This window comes from Oncorhynchus clarkii, chromosome 20 (genome assembly GCF_045791955.1).
Source record: "Oncorhynchus clarkii lewisi isolate Uvic-CL-2024 chromosome 20, UVic_Ocla_1.0, whole genome shotgun sequence".
NCBI classification, from domain to species: Eukaryota; Metazoa; Chordata; class Actinopteri; order Salmoniformes; family Salmonidae; genus Oncorhynchus; species Oncorhynchus clarkii.
Window position 1 is genome coordinate 16,193,242 of NC_092166.1, and position 13,463 is coordinate 16,206,704.

The 13,463-nt window shown below is 42.0% G+C and overlaps 1 protein-coding gene across 1 annotated transcript in view; it reads left to right on the forward strand.

Annotated features, from left to right (window-relative positions):
- Positions 1 to 13,463, forward strand: part of LOC139376008 (thymocyte selection-associated high mobility group box protein TOX-like) — an 84,116-nt gene that overhangs the window by 39,043 nt on the left and 31,610 nt on the right. The window contains exons 2-3 of the mRNA XM_071118040.1: positions 892 to 957; positions 10,247 to 10,354. Of these exons, the coding sequence (XP_070974141.1) occupies positions 892 to 957; positions 10,247 to 10,354 (174 nt within the window). The remainder of the gene's footprint in view (positions 1 to 891; positions 958 to 10,246; positions 10,355 to 13,463) is intronic.

Genomic DNA, 13,463 nt, shown 5'->3' on the forward strand with positions numbered 1-13,463 from the left:
CTCTGTCTCCCTCTCTCTCTCCCCTCTCTGTCTTCCCCCTCTATCTCTGTCTCCCTCTCTCTCCCCTCTCTGTCTTCCCCCTCTATCTCTCTCTCCCCTCTCTGTCTTCCCCCTCTATCTCTGTCTCCCTCTCTCCCCTCTCTGTCTTCCCCCTCTATTTCTGTCTCCCTCTCTCTCCCCTCTCTGTCTTCCCCCTCTATCTCTGTCTCTCTCTCTCTCCCCTCTCTGTCTTCCCCCTCTATCTCTGTCTCCCTCTCTCTCCCCTCTCTGTCTTCCCCCTCTATCTCTGTCTCTCTCTCTCTCCCCTCTCTGTCTTCCCCCTCTATCTCTGTCTCCCTCTCTCTCCCCTCTCTGTCTCCCTCTCTCTCCCCTCTCTGTCTTCCCCCTCTATCTCTGTCTCTCTCTCTCTCCCCTCTCTGTCTTCCCCCTCTATCTCTGTCTCCCTCTCTCTCCCCTCTCTGTCTTCCCCCTCTATCTCTGTCTCCCTCTCTCTCCCCTCTCTGTCTTCCCCCTCTATCTCTGTCTCCCTCTCTCTCCCCTCTCTGTCTTCCCCCTCTATCTCTGTCTCCCTCTCTCTCCCCTCTCTGTCTTCCCCCTCTATCTCTGTCTCCCTCTCTCTCCCCTCTCTGTCTTCCCCCTCTATCTCTGTCTCCCTCTCTCTCCCCTCTCTGTCTTCCCCCTCTATCTCTGTCTCCCTCTCTCTCCCCTCTCTGTCTTCCCCCTCTATCTCTGTCTCCCTCTCTCTCACCTCTCTGTCTTCCCCCCCTATCTCTGTCTCCCTCTCTCTCCCCTCTCTGTCTTCCCCCTCTATCTCTGTCTCCGTCTCATTTTCTTAAGTAAAGTGAACACCATTCTAACTGTGCTCCTGTTGTGTTCTTGTTGTGTTTGCAGTACGACAGTGAGGCCATGTTCCTGGGCATGCCAGAGGCTGGCCTGGACTTTGTGCCAACCAACCAGGTGGGTTAATTACTCTTCCCTGTGCTTTTAGTTTGAAATCCTAATTAGACACATTTAGACACATTAGACACATTTAAATTTAAACAGTGCATTTAAACCTCGTTGCAGCCTAATCAAATAAAGCCACTAACTGCACAGTTGTTTTGTTGTTAGAGAGATTTTATTGTATTTCCAGTTCAACTGGAAATATTGTCTGTGAGGGCCACAGAACTGATGTTACAGGCGAAACCCAGATAAAAATCCAACCAGGAAGTGCCGCATTTTTTGAAACCCGCCTCATGCCAATGATTCCTTATATGGCTGTGAATGAGCTAGGAATGAGCTTACGTTTTCCACGCATTCCCCAAGGTGTCTACAGCATTGTGACGTCTTTTTAGGCATTTCCATTGAAGAATAGCCATAAGGGACCATATATAGCAAGTGGTCACATGGTGTCTCCCGCAGAAAATCTTGCGTAAAATACTGAGGTAGCCATTTTTCCAATCGCTTCTTATGAGAAACCAATTGCCTCAACGGATATATTATCAAATATATATGTTAAAAACACCTTGAGGATGGATCCTAAACAACATTTGCCGTGTTTCTGTCGATATTATGGAGCTCATTTTGAAAAAAGTTTGGCGTTGTATAGGTAGCATTTTCCGGTCGATTTCTCAGCCAAGCATGATGAACAAACAGGAGCTATTTCGCCTACAAAAATAATATTTTTGGAAAAAAGGAACATTTGCTATCTAACTGGGAGTCTCCTGAGTGAAAGCATCCGAAGTTCTTCAAAGGTAAATTATTTAATTTGGTTGCTTTTCTTATTTTCGTGAAAATGTTGCCTGCTGCCAGCAGAGCCTAGCATAGCATTATGCCATGATAAACTTACACAAATGCTTGTTGGCTGTAACGCATATTTTGAAAATCTGAGATGACAGTGTTGTTAACAAAAGGCTAAGCTTGTGTTTGAATATATTTCATTCATTTCATTTGCGATTTTCATGAATAGGAAAAGTTTCTAGGGGTATTTATGTCCACTGCGTTATGCTAATTCGTTTGAGGCTATGATTACGATCCCGGATCCGGGATTGCTAGTTTCAAGATTTTAAGTATATTTGAAACAAAATACTTTACTAGAATTTTACTCAAGTAGAATTTTACTGGGTGACTTTTACTTGAGTAATTTTCTATTAAGGTATCTTTACTTTTACTCAATGATGACAGTTGGGTACTTTTTCAACCACTGGTGGTAGGCCACACAAGCTCACCGAATGGGACCGTCAAGTCCTGAAGCATGTAGTGCGTAAAACTCCTCTGTCCTCGGTTGCAACACTCACTACTGAGTTCCAAACTGCCTCTGGAAGCAACGTCAGCACAAGAACTGTTCTTCGGGAGCTTCATGAAATGGGTCTCCATGGCCGAGCACCTGCACACAAGCCTAAAATCACCATGCGCAATGCCAAGCGTCTGGAGTGGTGTAAAGCTCGCCGCATTGGACTCTGGAGCAGTGGAAATGCATTCTCTGGAGTGATGAATCACGCTTCACCATCTGGCATTCCGATGGACGAATCTGGGTTTTGTTGATGCCAGGTGAAAGCTACCTGCCCCAATGCATAGTGCCAACTGTATAGTTTGGAGGAGGAGGAATAATGGTCTGGAGCTGTTTTTCATGGTTCGAGCCCCTTAGTTCTAGTGAAGGGAAAACTTTACTCTACAGTATACAATGGCATTCTAGACAAACTTTGTGGCAACAGTTTGGGGATGGCCCTTTCCTGTTTCAGCATGACAATGCCCTCGTGCACAAAGCGAGGTCCATACAGAAATGGTTTATCGAGATCGGTGTGGAAGAACTTGACTGGCCTGCACAGAGCCGTGTCCACAATCCCATCTAACATCTTTGGGATGAATTGGAATGCCAACTGCGAGCCAGGCCTAATCGCCAAAAAATCAGTGCCCTACCTCACTAATGCTCTTGTGGCTGAGCAAGAATGTTTCAACATCTAGTGAAAAGCCTTCCCAAAAGAGTGAAGGCTGTTATAGCAGCAAAGGGGGGCCAACTCCATATTAATGCCCATGATTTTGGAATGAGATGTTTGACGAGCAGGTGTCCACATACTTTTGGTCATGTAGTGTGTCTGCCCTAGGAGGATGGTAGATTATTTCAGGATACTGGTGCTGTGTCTCTGTTATTGTTGGGGTGAATCACATTTTGAGCAGGGAGCGTGTAACAGTGGGCTGTGTGATAACTGTAAATACCACTTAGATATGGCCCAGTGCACACGTTAATGGTTAGCAAAGGGATTGGAAGTGTGTGTGTGTGTCAAATAAAATCAAATGTTATTTGTCACATGCTTTGTAGACAACAGGTGTAGACTAACTGTGTTTGTGTGTGCGTGTGCTTGTGCATTTGTGCATGAGCATGCGTGTGCACGTGTGTGTGCACGTGTGTGTGTGTGTGAGGGGGGTTAGTGCTAAGCCCTTAAAGCTAGAATCCTTAGTTGCTACATCAATTTTTGGACTTATAAATGAATTATATAATATAGTATACCCACAGATTCTTGAAGAATATAACTTAAATGGGCAATCAGCAGTTGCTACATTCATTTTTGGACTTCTAAATGAATGTTATGTACCCATTGATTCTTGAAGAATATAACCTATAAATGCCTCTTGAGATTAGTTCAACTGTCGTACTCCATCAGAACCCAAAATATAAGCTTCTTTACTCCAATGTTTGTAAACGATGTAAATGTAAACGAACACTGTATTGCCTCATAATATGGTTAAAGCTATCATGTTGATATCATGGATGGCCAGTCCTTACATTCATTGCTCTGTCTATTAATCTGAGATGGTGACATTTCTCCAGGTTCATCCATCAGCTTGTTTTTTGTAATTTTGAATGATTTTTTTTTTGTGCAGGTTAATTAGCTTTAAAATTGTCATTGTCTGCATCATTTCCAATCACCTATATATTTTTTATTTTTTTTAAACTACTTTCTACATTGTAGAATAATAGTGAAGATATCAATACCATGAAATAAAACATTTGTAATCATGTAATAACCAAAAAAGTGTTTAAACAAATCAAAATATATTTAACATTTGAGGTTCTTCAAACTAGCCACCCTTTGCCTTGATGAAAGCTTTGCACACTCTTGGTATCCTCTCAACCAGCTTCATGCGGTAGTCACCTGGAATGCATTTCAAATAACAGGTGTACCTTGTTAAAAGTTGTGACAAGGTAGGATTGGTATACAGAAGATAGCCCTATTTGGTAAAAGACCAAGTCCATATTTTGGCAAGAACAGCTCAAATGAGCAAAAAGAAATGACAGTCCATCATTACTTTAAGACATGAAGGTCAGTCAATCTGGAAAATGTCAAGAACTTTGAAAGTTTTGTCATAACTCTCCTGTGAAGATCTGAAGGATCAGGATACAGTGGTTCCGCTCTACAGCGCCCTCTCTCTCCCACAGAGGTGGAGGGTTCCGCTCTACAGCGCCCTCTCTCTCCCGCAGAGGTGGAGGGGTCCGCTCTACAGCGCCCTCTCTCTCCCGCAGAGGTGGAGGGTTCCGCTCTACAGCGCCCTCTCTCTCCCGCAGAGGTGGAGGGGTCCGCTCTACAGCGCCCTCTCTCTCCCGCAGAGGTGGAGGGGTCCGCTCTACAGCTCCCTCTCTCTCCCGCAGAGGTGGAGGGGTCCGCTCTACAGCGCCCTCTCTCTCCCGCAGAGGTGGAGGGGTCCGCTCTACAGCGCCCTCTCTCTCCCGCAGAGGTGGAGGGGTCCGCTCTACAGCGCCCTCTCTCTCCAGCGCCCTCTCAGAGGTGGAGGGGTCCGCTTTATGGCGGTTGTAAAATACTCTGCTTCTGGGCTCTGTAGTATCGAGATTAGAAGGTGACTGTGGAACACAGAGAGACACTTCACATCAAAAGGTTGAATAATTGAACAGTATTTCTATATTACAAGCAGTTGGAGTGGTCCGTGGACACTTAAGGAACAGTCATGTCGAGTTTGTTTCATTTGGTGACCTCATGAAGGACAGGAGACACACATTACTGTTTTTTTGTTTGTATACAATTCTCAATAATGGGGTTTGCATCAGAATGTTGTATAAAATAAATGATTAAGCATAAGAATACTTTTGGAAAGATAACAATGTGATCTTAGTCTTCTAAATGAGAGTTGTTTTTCATAGTAACTTATGATCGGTCAGTGGCCACGCCCCTGTGAGCACAGACACTATACCCAAAGGTCATAGAACGCCCCTTTCCACAGAGTTAATAAAAGGACTTGTGACAAAATTTACAAAGAGTAAAAAACGCAGGGACGGGAGTTCCCAAGTCGAAATGGCTAAGAAATCTACAAACTAAAGACAAATTATTCAGACTGCAGCTGTTTAAGTGCTTTACTCAAGGCAAAGAGTGGCTACTTTGAAGAATCTCAACTCTAAAATATATTTGGATTTGTTTAACACTTTTTTGTTTACTACATGATTCCATATATGTTATTTCATAATTTTGATATCTTCACTATTATTCTACAATGTAGACAATAGTAAAAATAAAGAAAAACTCTTGAATGAGTAGGTGTGTCCAAACGTTTGACTGATACTGTATATAAAATCTATTTTCCTTTATTATTTTCCCTTAACCATACCATCCCTCCCCTAATTGGAGTAAACTAATGGACAACAACACTTAGGTTTCTACATCCAGCTTATGCATACTATATAAATTTTATGGACACAATACATTTTACAATAGTTGTCTTTTGATTGTTTTTAGTCCCATCCTTCAGCTCCACTCAACCCCTCCCATCTATCTCTGAACACCATCCAGTCCCATCCTTCAGCTCCACTCAACCCTCCCATCTATCTCTGAACACCATCCAGTCCCATCCTTCAGCTCCACTCAACCCCTCCCATCTATCTCTGAACACCATCCAGTCCCATCCTTCAGCTCCACTCAACCCTCCATCTATCTCTGAACACCATCCAGTCCCATCCTTCAGCTCCACTCAACCCTCCCATCTATCTCTGAACACCATCCAGTCCCATCCTTCAGCTCCACTCAACCCTCCCATCTATCTCTGAACACCATCCAGTCCCATCCTTCAGCTCCACTCAACCCTCCCATCTATCTCTGAACACCATCCAGTCCCATCCTTCAGCTCCACTCAACCCTCCCATCTATCTCTGAACACCATCCAGTCCCATCCTTCAGCTCCACTCAACCCCTCCCATCTATCTCTGAACACCATCCAGTCCCATCCTTCAGCTCCACTCAACCCCTCCCATCTATCTCTGAACACCATCCAGTCCCATCCTTCAGCTCCACTCAACCCTCCCATCTATCTCTGAACACCATCCAGTCCCATCCTTCAGCTTCACTCAACCCCTCCCATCTATCGCTGAACACCATCCAGTCCCATCCTTCAGCTCCACTCAACCCCTCCCATCTATCTCTGAACACCATCCAGTCCCATCCTTCAGCTTCACTCAACCCCTCTCATCTATCTCTGAACACCATCCAGTCCCATCCTTCAGCTCCACTCACCCCCTCCCATCTATCTCTGAACACCATCCAGTCCCATCCTTCAGCTCCACTCAACCCTCCCATCTATCTCTGAACACCATCCAGTCCCATCCTTCAGCTCCACTCAACCCTCCCATCTATCTCTGAACACCATCCAGTCCCATCCTTCAGCTCCACTCAACCCCTCCCATCTATCTCTGAACACCATCCAGTCCCATCCTTCAGCTCCACTCAACCCTCCCATCTATCTCTGAACACCATCCAGTCCCATCCTTCAGCTCCACTCAACCCTCCCATCTATCTCTGAACACCATCCAGTCCCATCCTTCAGCTCCACTCAACCCCTCCCATCTATCTCTGAACACCATCCAGTCCCATCCTTCAGCTCCACTCAACCCCTCCCATCTATCTCTGAACACCATCCAGTCCCATCCTTCAGCTCCACTCAACCCCTCCCATCTATCTCTGAACACCATCCAGTCCCATCCTTCAGCTCCACTCAACCCCTCCCATCTATCGCTGAACACCATCCAGTCCCATTTCAGCTCCACTCAACCCCTCCCATCTATCTCTGAACACCATCCAGTCCCATCCTTCAGCTTCACTCAACCCCTCCCATCTATCTCTGAACACCATCCAGTCCCATACTTCAGCTCCACTCAACCCCTCCCATCTATCTCTGAACACCATCCAGTTTATTTGCCATATATTTTTCAATAGTGCTGTGATGTTTCACAAATGTTCTGGCAAACAATTATTGTGATTCGACCTGTATTGTCCCTAACATCCTTACCCCATATCAACAGATGTGGGACACACACACACACACACACACACACACACACACACACACACACACACACACACACACACACACACACACGCGCGCTCCCCACCTTTCCCGCACAAACAACCACAAGCTCAGATGTTCAACAGCTGTTCCATCCCGAGCCCAACTCAAGAGAAGACTTTTGTAGCTGTTTGAGAAGGCATGGAATATTGAGCAAGATTGGTTAATCAAATCTCCCCAATGTCAAGTCCTAGCTGATGGCGCTCAGATACCCCCCCCCCCCCCAGAAACACACACTGGTCCCCTGTTATGACCATTTTCCCAAGCATCTCTGTGCAGTCAGACCTTTTTATTATTTTGTGCCACCAGGGCCGATTGTCCGAGTCTGATTGTCTGATTGTGACCCCTTCCTCATGGGGTACTGCAGCTAGTTCCATCAGCTTTTTATCAAAACAGAAGGTAGATGCTCTGTTAGTGTTTTTATTTTTATTTATTTAACTAGGCAAGTCAGCTAAGAACAAATTCTTATTTTCAATGACAGCCTAGGAACAGTGGGTTAACTGCCTGTTCAGGGGCAGAATGACAGATTAGTACCGTGTCAGCTCAGGGGTTTGAACTTGCAACCTTCCAGTCCTTGTCCAACACTCTAACCACAAGGCCACCCTGCCGCCCCAGTTAATGACTCTAGCTTTAAGGGACATAACACAATCAAATATTAATAAAGAATTGTATGTTCCTGAGGCAGCCATCATGGCCAGATTAAAATATTATTTCATGTTGTTTTAATTTCACCTTTATTGTGTTTTAGTTCAAACACAGTGTTCCTGTCTGTAGGAAATGGATAATTAACTTACTTTATTAATTAACTAAAGGCTTTGTGTTAATTAGCCGTAGCTTCCCTCCCTTCCCTTAGTCTAGAGGCTGTAGGGCGATGGAGCTAACGAATTGGAGACTGTGGTTTCACAAATAGCTCTTAATAGGATACTGTACCCATGCCTTTTCAAGGGAGGATTGTGCAGTCTAATAACAAGTTGCACTATGCTATATCACTCAATATGAATGTTATTCAAGAACATTACACCAATCATTTATTTACAACAATGACAAATTGTTCCATTAAAGCTCAACTTCTTCAATCCCATATTTACTGTCTGCAGAAGGGTCAATCTCACTGAAAGGAATGGTAATTTAGCTAATAAGCATCATATGTAGCAACACATATTCTATTGCTTACATTGCAGTTAACACCTTTTTCACTCTGTTTCATTTCTTGTCATTATGAAGTAGAAGTGTCATGAATTAGTTAAACAAGGGAAAATTACATTTATCCAAAAAATAAAAATTTCGGTCAGGTTCCTAAAATATTGGGCTGGGGAACGATTGTTTTTGGTTTCTGTTCTGACTCATATAAATGTGTGAAAGTGTCGTTTCAGAGCAATTCACACCCTTTGCACGCATATATGAAACTGTCTTCACCTTCGCTATAGTCAGAAACACATTTGCTGAGGTGTGCACAGCATGCCTGGTACTTAAAAAAAAATAATTATAATGTTTTTCATAGTCATGTAATCAGAGTAATATGCTGAAGTCAATGACCACAATATCTTACAAAACTATCTCAGTCAATGTGAATAATTCATGAAAATGAATGATGGATGTATACATCAGTTATGGCCCACCATTGCTATGCCATTCTACATCAGCAATTTGCATAATTTCTATCAATTGTGATTGGACATCATTTAATCTACTGCATGCCACTCACACAGTCTCCCATATCCATGACAACGGTTTTATTTTATTTACTGAAAATATTGATACTGAATATATATTGAAACTTAGAGGAAAACCCGCTTCATTCAGTCTTCTGAAAACCTAATTATATAATAGTTTTATTTTTCAGCGGGACAATTACACAAACTTGAATGCTAAAAACACCCCAGAATGGCTTTCCAAGAGGTGTTGAGTGTTCCTGAGTGGTCCAGTCGCAGTCCTGACTTAACTTTGCTTGAAAATCAGAGACAATGTTTGAATATTGCTACCCAAATTTACTGAGTTTGAGTAATTTTGACAAAAACAATGGATATATGTTGCCCTAAGAGTTGTGCAAAGTTGGTAGAATCTTTTTTTAAATAATCACAGCTGTAATGGCTGCCGAAGGTGCTTCGGCCATATATTTACCTCTGGGGTGTGAAGACATACAGATGTAGGAACTTCATTTGATTACCCTTTTGGTGGAGAACTTGTATGTAAAATGTAAAATGTAAAATGTTTAGTGGATTTGAGGTTTAAAAAGGCTTCTGAAGTTTGTAATTTCCACTTTGAAATTTCAGATCTGATTTTCCCTTTTAAAAATGTATCAACCCATACAAAAATGTCCATGAATTATAAACCCACACAGTAATTCACATTCCCTGTTGTATGTCTTTTTCATGGGGTGCACGTCATAAAAACTCAATTCAAAAGTTTGCTTTATTAAATTAGGAATTTCAAATGTCCTTGTGTGTAGCAATGTCATCTAGATAATGTAATTTGATTTAAAAAGCCTTTTCATTGTTAAAATGGGCCTATAATTGTATTTTTATTTAAGACTCTCGCAAGTGATCGTGTAAGTCGCTCTGGATAAGAGCATTGCTAAATGACTAAAATGTAATAATGATCAAATAGTAATGTCCATTCGGATACTTGAATATTCGATTAATCGTGCCCATCATCCCTAATTTCTGCAATAGTAAATGTCTTACCATTCATGTTTCTTGAAAAATATCTCAATGAGGTTAACCTGTATATATGATGGTTAGGTAAAGCATTTTTGTCATTGTTCTCTAGAAGCTAATCTAAGGTTAGTTTTACATTCCCACCCAGATGGTTAATGGCCTAGTTTAAGGATGCTGAGCTGATCCAAGATCTGTGCCTAAGGGTTCTTCCTTCCATCCTTCTATGACTCTGTCGTGACCCTTGAACTTTCTGTTCCCTCTGGTAGTTCCGTGTGCCTCCCAACCCCCACCAGACGCATCTCAGCGCCAAACAGACTGGACCCCTGTGGAAACGAGATGGCCCTGCTCACTCCGATGGATCCCGGCTACCCTGGGTAAATACACAACAACAAATTCACCACTAGTGGGTTTCAGGGCTCAGACACAAGGCAGGCACTTGTCAGTTGATGAAAGTTTAAATCCTCACTCGTATAAAAAGAAAGACTACACACTTCGATCTAATCTCTCCAAAGTGCGTTTGTTATGACAACGTTTCGACCCAGGCCTGCATCATACTGCAAATCAGAATCCCTTATTGACTTTGGCATATTGATGATGAAGTTTAAGAATGATTCATTATGAAAGATACTGTAGTTCTCACACACACACACACACACACACACACACACACACACACACACACACACACACACACACACACACACACACACACACACACACACACACACACACACACACACACACACACACACACAGTACCTGCACAATGCTTTTTTTCTATACCCACTCTCTTTCCCCCAATACTCCCCCTTCTCCCAGTCTGTCCATCCATATATCCTTATTTTCTCATCTCTCTTTCCTTTACACCCAGACTCACATCACACACATACTGTTTACACGCACGCATGCATGCACGCACGCACACACACACACACACATACTGTTTACACGCACACACGCACGCACACGCACACACACACACATACTGTTTACACGCACGCACGCACACACACACACACACACACACACACACACACACACACACACACACACACACACACCTCATCCACACCTTTGGGATCAGGTAATCCGTTTTATTGGCAGCAACAGTTCTGTTCACCTTGAACAGCAGACAGGGTTAAGCAGCAGCACAGCGCTGCTCTCAAACAGGCGAGGCAGAAAAACAACACAGAATAGAGTATAAAGCCATAACATCTCCGAGTCTAAAATCAAAGGTGTTATAGAGTTATGACTCAAACACATTTCAATGTAGAATCCAAAATGTTTGAAACCCTGTCCCAGCAATAGGTACAGTATGTTTGATTCTGCATGTCCCCTTCATTGGTTCAGTAGGAAACCTGAACTCGTCTCACATCTTTTAGGTCTGTGCTCGGTAGTATTTGGTGAGAGTATTATAGAAGGAAAAATAGAGAGGCAAAAATAAGTTGTTTCATTATTAATTGCGTTGGCAACATTGCAGCTCGCAGATTGTCATGCCAATAAATCATATTTGAATGTGAATTGAAAGCGAGGGGGACTGTTTCATAGGGAAGCCTTTTATGCTGTTGAGGCAAAATTATCTCATTTTGTTAAAACAATAAATATTGAGTCTATTTAATTTTTATTTATTTGTTGCTTTTTAGTCCATGTTGATTATTTTACTCAGGCTTATCTTAGACAAATCTAAAATAGCTATTTTCATTAGTTTTTTTGTATTTATCTCAACTTTTATCTCAAACAATGAAACAGTTGATCCCTGATAAAAATATATTTCTGTAATAAGAGAGTACCTTTCCAGATTGGGCCAATGGTTTATGGGTAGGTCAAGTGCTGAGTGGAACATTTTTAGGCAAAATAAAACAAGAATTATTCATCATAAAAACTGTATGTGTAGGCGGTGTGGGGGCCTTAACTTGGTTGGAGGGAATTCCCCATCTCCCACCCCTCTACCACACACTACATCTTACAGCATTATTAATGATGTGTTGACTAGATATGAGTGAAATGAAAGGAGAGAAATATCTCAATATGATCAAATTATTTTGAAGATGGCTGCTGGTCTGCACTGCACCCATCAGTTGTTACATATTTTCAAATAGAAAACCATTTCATGATTTGATGTTGGTTGAAGTTGACTTATAAGTCGTTAGTCTTTTTTTTCAACTATGGTGAAAGCTCTGCAACTGTTGCTAATCATTGTCATTCTAGAGGCTAATGTTAGGAGAACATTTTCATTTGAATGGTGCATTTGTAATAAGAATACAATATATTTGAATGGGGTTAATCAAAATAGGCCCACTAGCAGGCATTTGCATAGTTCTGAGCAGAAAGGGACTTACCATTGTTCTCAACTGAAAGGGACAATGGGCGATTGAAGAGAATGACAGAAAGAAGAACATCTCATTTATTCAGGACACGGCTTGATATTAGAAAATATGCTCATGAGGCAATGGGCTTTTTGTTTCTAAAGGACAAATGAATGGCAGCATGAAAAACAACTACTTTGTAATAAGACCTTCAGATAATGTTAGTTTAAAAAGTTTTTTACTTTAGGGTGCTAATTATCACAAGTAGGGTTACAAAGGGTCAGAAACTTTCTGGTAAATTTCCGGAATGTTTCCGGATATTTTCCATGTGAAGTTAAGCCCAGGAATTTTGAGAATTTTGCTTAAATTCATCAAAAAAGTTAGCTTATAACAGTGAACCTTTTTTTGTGGGATACACATAAGGCTATTCTAGGTCTTGTGGCATATTTTGTTTAAATTATCCCAAATTCAATGGAATTGCAACCCTCTGCATGCACAGTGCATTCTTCCATCACCTGTGCAGTGCACTCTTCTATCGCATGTACAGCTGATTCTCAAGATCTTGCACACTAATGAGATGCTATTGAGCCCACACTACTACACTGTCTGAGCCAAGGACTACATGCTTTCTGGTAAGATTTGATTACAGTACTGGGTGGGTTGGATATTTTATATGACATACATTATTTTTTGTTAACTAGTAAATAGTAGCCTACAGAAACGTTTTTTTTAAATAACTTGTGAAAACAGTTTCTGCTAGTTCGTTTTTGCTACCATGTGGGTTTTAGCTTGCTTGAGCCTGCTAACTGAGGAGTGTTAATTCATCTGTTTCCCATACATGTTTAATTTCAAAACATTTATCTTACACAGGATTTGTTTAATCTAACTGCTTAACTATTTATCTGTACATGGAATTGTATTTGTTGTTTTTTTAACATCTTTTTTTCTCAATCTTTACAGGAAAACGCCACGGGCACTATCTAATGTGTGGAGACATTTCACTGCAGCTATATATGAATCATATGTAAAGAATGCAACAAGATGCAGAATCATCTGGCCAAGTGCATCAAGTTCCCTCAGCTCTCACAACAAGCAACCTCTGACAAAAATCCCTCTACTTCTATTTGAGGTGAAAATTATGAATCAGACACCTTATTGATAGCAACAGCTCGTGGTC